This window comes from Lolium perenne, chromosome 7, assembly GCF_019359855.2.
Source record: "Lolium perenne isolate Kyuss_39 chromosome 7, Kyuss_2.0, whole genome shotgun sequence".
Classification (NCBI taxonomy): Eukaryota; Viridiplantae; Streptophyta; class Magnoliopsida; order Poales; family Poaceae; genus Lolium; species Lolium perenne.
The window spans coordinates 69,520,959-69,529,132 of NC_067250.2; the positions used below are offsets into that span (position 1 = coordinate 69,520,959).

At 50.2% G+C, this 8,174-nt stretch overlaps 1 protein-coding gene and 1 long non-coding RNA gene across 2 annotated transcripts; both read left to right on the forward strand.

The window, feature by feature from the left end:
• Positions 1-1,937: 1,937 nt before the first annotated feature.
• LOC139833383 (uncharacterized) lies at positions 1,938-2,438 on the forward strand. Its single transcript, XR_011749043.1, has 3 exons — positions 1,938-2,093; positions 2,173-2,283; positions 2,385-2,438. It is a non-coding gene; the product is annotated as an uncharacterized lncRNA (long non-coding RNA).
• A 3,379-nt stretch (positions 2,439-5,817) lies between these two features.
• LOC127315939 (uncharacterized) lies at positions 5,818-6,720 on the forward strand. Its single transcript, XM_051346375.1, has one exon. The coding sequence runs from the start codon at positions 5,818-5,820 to the stop codon at positions 6,718-6,720; it is 903 nt and encodes a 300-aa protein (XP_051202335.1).
• The last annotated feature ends 1,454 nt before the right edge of the window (positions 6,721-8,174 follow it).

An 8,174-nucleotide genomic window follows, 5' to 3' on the forward strand; every position in this document is an offset into this window, starting at 1 on the left:
AGTCGGAAGAATTTTTGAGAAGGTCGGAAATAAATAAGGCAAATGCTGCGTTGAAGCTATATCACCAAATTCTGGGTCCAGGTGGATACGGGGCTAACCGTCCTAAGTGGGAGGCAGCTGAGGCGGAACTGACCGATAAAGGGATCAGATTAGGGACACACGGTTGGATCGAACGGTGCAAGGAGTGGTTCTACGGGATTGGGGGAACGTTGGATCCAGAAACAGGGAAGTGCATCTATAAGAAAGCTCATCTGAAGGTTCCCATTGATGCCCTGGAAAAGGCACATAGGGACGTGGAGGCGGGGTTGTTCCAGCCCGAAAGAGAGAACGATGAGCTGACACGCGCCCTTGGGAACAAAGAACACGGCGGACGAACACGAGGCACAGCAGGCTCCGTTCCGTGGAAGTATGGCTTTCTGCGGAAAGGAAGAGATTTCTGATAAAAGCCATGAGAGGAGGAAGGCAAGGGAAACAGACCGCTGGCTAACTTAGAGGAGGGTATGAGCACCATGCAAGCCCAATTAACCATGGTAACCCAAGTACTTACATCTCGGATGGCTCGGGGGCAGGCTGTAGATCTGCACCTTGCTCAATGCCATCGCCCGCTGCAATCTCAACCACACCGGAAAAGCAGCGTGGCTTCCTCTCAGCAGGTGGATAATGATGATGCGATGACCAGGTGGTCGAGCCTCCTCGCTACCCCCCCGTGGATGATCTCACTGAGAGCCGTCCTTGTGAGCTGCATGTTAAAGTTTTCAACCTATCCTTCAAGGCGGCGGTCGGCATCCTCTTACCTACAAGGTCTTACCATTGCCGTCCGGTCCAAGACGACTTTGCTGTTGTGATGGTGGATGAAGTGTTGAGAGAGTATGAGGGGTTGCTGCTTGAGCACCCTGCAGGTGAAGATGGGGAAATCAAAGAACTGGGAGAAGCCCGTAGAACCACCGTGCAATGGCGGAAGGAGAACATTGTGTTTCCAGGTGAGAAGCCAACAAGCAGGCCACCTCCGCCTCCTCCGCCACCTCAGTCTCCTCCGCGTGATGATTCTCCTCTGCGCGATGATGATTCCCCTATCCATGACCAGTCTCCTCCGCGTGAAAATACTCCGCCGCCTCCTCCTCCTCGTCAGGAGACTCCGCCGCTTCCACCTAAGCAAAAGAGGAAGCGGTCCGCGGCACCTCCTACAGCTCCGAAGAGATCATCAACTCCAATGAGGGAACAGACTCCAGAGTTGTTGCCACATGAGCAGACTGAAGAGCAAAAGGCGTTTCTTGCAACTGCGCCGAAGAAGATGTTTATTCCACCGCAGACAGTGAAGCACTTTGCCGAGACGAGAATGAAGAGACCTGAGCCGAGAGCTGATTATGACCGCTCTCTTGGACAGTCCTCTAGAGCGATGAAAGAAGCAAAAAAAGTCGCCCAGCTTGGACAGCAGGACATTCAGGCCGCACCCCACTTCATCGTGGAGCCATATCATGATCCAGAGACGGCATCGATGATCGAACGGGCGGCTAGAGCTCAGGGAGCATCAGTTGAGTACGAAGATTACTATCCGACGGCTCAAATGGTAAACAAGTATAGATACGGATCTGATCTCGTCAAACCTGGCGAGCTCGCGCGTCTAGGGACTCAGATGCGAAGGTTGCATGACTGGTACCTGAAAGCTTTGTCGAAGATGTGAAAGCTACATCACGGTGTATCTTAGAGATGAGCATTACTTCCGGGGAAGACAGAGATAAACCTTGAGTTAGAAGAAGCTGTTTCAGTTATTCAATCAAGACGCCCTCGACAAAGCTGTCATCGATTTGCTACTGCACTGTAAGTGATTTATTTGTGTAATTAAGTTTGTAGCTCATTCATTTGCACTAACAATTATCCTCATTATATTCTTTGTGTACGCTATACATTTAATTATGCAGAATGAAGAAGCTGGAATACAAAAGAGGCAAGCTCCTACCGCTGGGGTTCATAGACCCAAACACAGTTCATGAAGTTACGGTTCGACGGTACCCCAAGGACACAGAGGACAACATCGTAATGTTTTTAGAGAAGCAAGCAGACAAAGAGGATATATTCTTTCCCTACAACTTTAAGTGAGTGTTATATATAACATACATTATGCTTGTGCACCTTCCACTTTATTCTCGTAATCATTAAGCTATGCTTGTGCAGTTTCCACTTTATTCTCCTAATCATTGATCTTCACCTTGGAGTCGTAAACGTTATGGACTCGAAACGTAAAGAATATGCGGAATGGGCGGACATGGCTGCCATCCTCCAGAGGTAGTTTCAATCAATTTCGTATTGGCATCTTCATCTGCTCTAATTCGAAGATATCATCAACTAATCAATTACTCATTTACTCATTATTTTTTATCGGGCAGGGCTTGGAAACGGTTCATCAATACTGTTCCGGGTGAATGGAAACCGGAGCTTACATTTAGAGATTACCCTGTAAGTAGTACTATATATATAGCTATGTCCGTGAAACTTTATATATGATATTTACTTTCAATACGATGCTTGATTATTAGTTTGATCGAACTATTTTTTCGTAAAGTGTATGAGGCAGGAAAAAGGGAATAACTTATGTGGATACTACGTCGGCACCTTCATGCGTGACATGTCCTGTCCCAAGGGTGGGGATGCCCAAATACACCACACTCGTGTACGATAACAAATTTTCACAATTAATCTTAATTAGTACCATCTATTGTATTGAGTTCCATTCATATATTGATCTCCTTTTTTAAATATAGATGACACGCCTGCGGGACACTCTCATAACAGCGGATCAAATAAAAGCAATTCAAGAGGAAATCGCGGGATTCTTTATTACCGAGGTCCTTACCCCAGGTGGAGAGCACTATCGGAAGATCGTGACGTCGGACGATATTCGTTCAGGAAAAGTTGTATTGTAAATATGCATGCATTACGTGTACTGTGTTGACTATGTCGTGTACTGTTGACGATGTCTATATATATTCATGACGATTTTTTGTGGTTTCTTGAATGATATATATATGCATTGCTGAAACTCTGCCGCGGCAAGGGAAACAGACTGTTTCTCTGCCGCGGCAGAGAAACGCTGGTACAGCCGAAATCTGTGCCGCGGCAGAGAAATAGCAATTCTCTGCCGCGGCAGAGAAACATAGGCCCGGTTCGTACCACGAACCGGGACCAAAGCCCTTCCACCGCGAGCTCCCTGGCCGCACCACGTGTCGAGGCCTTTAGGCCCGGTTTATGTTTGAACCGGGACTAAAGGGTACCCCCTTTAGTCCCGCCTTGTTGGTCCCGGTTCGGGAACCGGGTCTAAAGGCCCAAATGGACCGGGCCTATTGCCCCGTTTTCCACTAGTGACCGGTGGAGATGCTCTAGCACGCAGTACGAAGATACTGGCTGGAGGCTTACAGATCTGTGTAGTATGAAACGCCGACAGCATCAGGTCTTAGTAAAAAACATTGGATACTGAATAGCTAGCTGCTTAATCAATGGCTTACCTCTACGGTTGTTAATCACGGAAATCCAGATAGAGTGTACTACTTCAGTAGTACTATGTATGGCAGCCAACTAGATCCTTCATGTGCTGCAATCTAGCTCCTCCATGATGAGTAGACGAACTTCCTGATAGATTTTTTTCGGTCAAGGAGCATCCTCCCAGCCTCTGCATCCAAAGGATGCACATAGCTTTCTTTTATTAAATTATTCGCAATGCCTTACAAGGAGAATACAAAGATCAACTTGAAGTCTCCTACCTAGTGATAACTCGCTAAACCTACCATGAAGGAGGGCCCACGAACAAAACCATACTCCCTGACGGTACACCAACGCTCATCATCCAAAAAGCAAAACCCTGAGGGTGTGCCATTGCACACGTCGCAGAGTTCGCAACGACCATCTATCTCGAACCCATCTCCAAGTGAGATCAACGCATTGACCATGACAGGCCTGCCGTCGATGTCACCATGACGCCAGACAGCTTCACCATCCTGCACGCGACCAGCAATCCTCGCCCATCTTCGACACCCCGCAGCTCCACGCCGCTGAGAATCATCGACGACGACGTGGTAGATGAACACCACACCACCAAGATCCACCTTCATCCAGCAGCTGCTCCAAAAACGATGCCCCAAGAGGTAGAACGACGCAAGGAGCGCCGTCATCGTCCGATCCTGGCTGGATCTAGGGTTTCCCCCGGAGCAGCACGAGTGAGTAGCCGCAGACTGCGACGATGATGCCTTCAAGAAGGTAGCGACGCGACACGTCGCCATCGTCCGCCAACCGAGGTCAGAGCACGGTTTTCACCGGCAGCCGCGCTTCCCCAACTCGCCGAGTGTAGTGCGAAGGCGGGCAAAGATGACGCCTTCGACAAGGTAACGACGTCGACCGACGCCGCCACCATCCGCCAAGACCGAGGTCGAGGCTCGGTTTTCGCCGGCCGCCATGACACCCCGGGCTAGATCACCATTGCCGGAAACCTGTGTGAGATCCCATGATCCCCCACACAGGACAAACAGCCTGGCCGACCACCTCCGACGAAGAAGAAGGCCGCCACATCCGTCGAACCCGGCCAGAGCCGCTGCCCTGGGCGTCCTCAGGGATGCGGAAGTGGCCGAGGGGAACTACCGCGAGCCGTCGATGGTGAAGAGGGAGCCGCTGCACAGACGCCACCACCCGCCCAGCCCCAAACGGGCCTAGATCGGGCCCGACATCCGCGCCGCCACGCCCGCGTAGCTGTCGTCGACCGAAGCTGCTCCGCCTAGGTCGCCACCCACCCCGCTCCACCATCGCTTGGAAGAAGGTAGCTGCCGCCGCGCCGCCTTGATCCACGACCGAGGGAAACCGCCGCCGCCGTCAGGCCGCACAGACTTTGCCTGGCGACGCCCCGGGACGGCGGCAGCGGAGGGGGATCTGCGCTGTGGAGGGGAACATCCTGATAGATGGATGGATCGATCATCTCTCTGCATATAAACTTGGCGGCTACGCGTGTCTTTCTCGGCACCGTCGGCGAACGATCTTGTGGCAATCTAAGTAGCCGCCGCCGATCATCTCAAGATATGCGCAGTACGTGGTACGCTTGCTATGGGAAAGAAGTAAAAAACCAACGAAGCTGCTGATCTGCTCAAGATAGATGAAGCACGCACATAGCCGCGCGTAGAAGATCTCTACACATGCCTGCAGATCGAGATGCAGTACGTCTTTGTTTTATCAAGCGCTAGACATGAAAGTGAGATCGATTTGTGTTTACTGTTAACTGTTTATCCCAAAGCTACATATGGATCACTCATATGCTACATTGCCGAATGGGTTGTGGGTTTTTGTTCCATGTTCCCTATGGAGAGACGGTGAAATAATCTGGTGACGACGGAGCAATCTGTCGTATCCAGCCGCCCTACGTCAGGCGTCCTTTAATTTGTGCATGCATAATTTCTTTCCTATCTGTGGAGATAAAAGGATCGTACGTACTCCCTTCCTCTCCAGGAATACAATATGTGCATCGTGCATGTGTGCATAGCTGCTGGTGTTTTGCCATGTTATGTAGTCAGCCATATAGAAAATAAACGGAGAACCTGACAGAGAGCTAATTCAGTAATACTCAAATCTGTGGCCGGTGACTTTCAGCTTCGTCAACCTCTAGAGCCGCGCCAGCCCACGAAAGAACGCTGTATATAAGAAGCGAGCGTTTCGCCGGTTTTCGTCGGTCTCCTATCCTACTCCTCGACAAGAGGAATCATATATAGTACACACAAACCACGGCGTAGCAGATTAGCTAGAGCTACTACCTACGTAGTACATTGCTACATTTCGTATTATTCCATGGAGCCTCACTACGACTACAACTACTACGACCTCACCTACACACACCAGCCACAACAACAGCAATACGGCCATGATTTTAACCAAGTCTACCCTGAAGCAGCACCGCCTCCTCTTTCCTACCACGACCAGTCTGCCTACTCGGCGTACGCTGATCACTATGAGTACAACCAAACATCCTCCCCCCACATGGCCTCTTTTGAGCACCAGCAACAGCTTCATTTCGGCGGCGCCATCAACTACAATGAGTGTGACATGAACCAGTTCAGCGCCCTCATGGAAGCCGCCTCCATCGACTCAACCTCGACTCTACAGGCAGCAAGCGCCAGCTTGGAGGAGCCGAACTATGGTGGCGATCCGGCCATGACACGCCATCCTACTGCCATTTCGGCGCCCGCCGTAGAGCCAGCACATTACGGGAGCGGCAGCGTCGGCGACGGGTCCTACGAACCGTCATCGTTGATTGGCGTGCGAAAGCGTCCGTGGGGCAAGTATGCGGCCGAGATCCGGGACTCCACACGCAACGGCGCGCGGGTGTGGCTCGGCACATTCGATACGCCCCAGGCAGCCGCGCTCGCATACGACCAGGCTGCCTTCGCCCTGCGCGGCCCGGCCGCCGTGCTCAACTTCCCACGAAACCGCGTGGAGGAGTCTCTCAGAGGGATGGGGATCAGCTGCGCCGACGCCACTGCGGGAGAAGTCGACTCGCCTGCGCTGGCTCTCAAGCGGCGCCACTGCATCAGGAGGAGAAAACCCAAGAACAACGACATCGCGGCCACGGCGTCGGCGGAGAGGAAACACAAGCTGCAGGCGGCAGAAGCTGCCTCGTCTTCGGGCGTGCTGGAGTTGGAGGACCTGGGAGCTGACTACCTCGAGGAGCTGCTCACTTTATGCGATGGATGATGGATATATATACCATCACGTCCTGTGACCGGACCTCGGAGAGATAATGCAGGCATAATCCAGCATTGTGGATTTCAATACGTTCATTTAATTTTTTTTACAAGTTTCTTCATATTTATAGTATGAAATAAAATAAATTCTCTAAGATCCCTTCCAACCCCACTGTTGCAACCTAATTCTCTAAGCCTTCGGATGAGAATCAGGGACACTGAAGCGGTACAGGAGGAGATGATAGAGAAGAGCATAGACTAATTAATAATAACACAACATTTGTATGGACAAACCGTGCCAATACAAAAGACATTAACCATAAGGCTCAAAGAGTCTAGCTTTAAATTAATAAAGTCCTTAACGGGCTAGGATACAAAGGTGATGATTACACAAATTTGAGCAAGTTCAAAAGAAAGAGGCAAAATCCTAGAGAAGCTACAACAGACTCCACCCTGCAGCGCCCCCAAAGATCGAACCATCTTGCACAAACCATGAAGAACTGCTGAGAACGTAAACACACACGACAAGCGAAGAGGAGGAACACTGGCGATTAGCGGGAGATCGAGCTGCCGGCATGGGCCAAGCCCAGAGAGCGCACTAATTTATCGTTGTAACTAGGGCACTAGACCATATCTTGGACAGATATATGAGGTCCCTTTTCAGTTCTCCCCAATTCAGTTACGAGCTAGGGAATTGTTCACTGTAGAGAACATGTCTTCTCTACCGGTTCGGGAGTGCCTTTAGTTCCGATTGGCCATCCGGACACTAGTAGGGAAAGGCTTATCTGTGGCGCACATAATTCGCTATTCTACGGTGCATGGGTAGTGCGCCGCAGAATACACGCCATAAAAATTAGAATTCTGTGGCGCACCAGCCCATGCGCCACAGAATATCATCTTTATGTGACGCATCGTGGCACATGCGCCACATAAACATGATATTATGTGGCGCATGTGGCAGTGGTGCGCCACAGAAATAGATGCGCCACAGAATTAGTTTTTGGTGCACCAAATAGTTACATGTATACGCGATTTTGGAATCCCTAGGTTTTATACAGGTTATATATAGCAGTATACAGATATAATATAAAAAGCATGTACATTATACATATATAATATAAACAACATCATCGCATTAGTTAGAGCCCGATAGAGATACCCAAGTGTCAAATTTTTACATACAAGTCTTAATTCATACAAAGTTAATCATCTCGAGATACAAATGAAGTGGCACCGGCCGCCCCCTATACTAGGATGAAATAGAGTACCGCCGCGACGATGGTGAGCAAGAGTGGGAGCACAACGATGATGAAATAGAGTTCCACCACTTGGCAACCGCCTCTTATCTAGTCGCGTATCCTTTGTAACAGTTGCCGTTGAACTTGTGCACATGTTTCTTACAGTCCTCCCACTCCTCAGACTCCTGGAACCCGTCACTCGAACACCACGTAGTACGTCATCTCT

Coding starts and splice junctions, on each gene's coding strand:
- LOC127315939 (XM_051346375.1), top strand. CDS start 5,818: ATGGAGCCTCACTACGACTACAACTACTACGACCTCACCTACACACAC.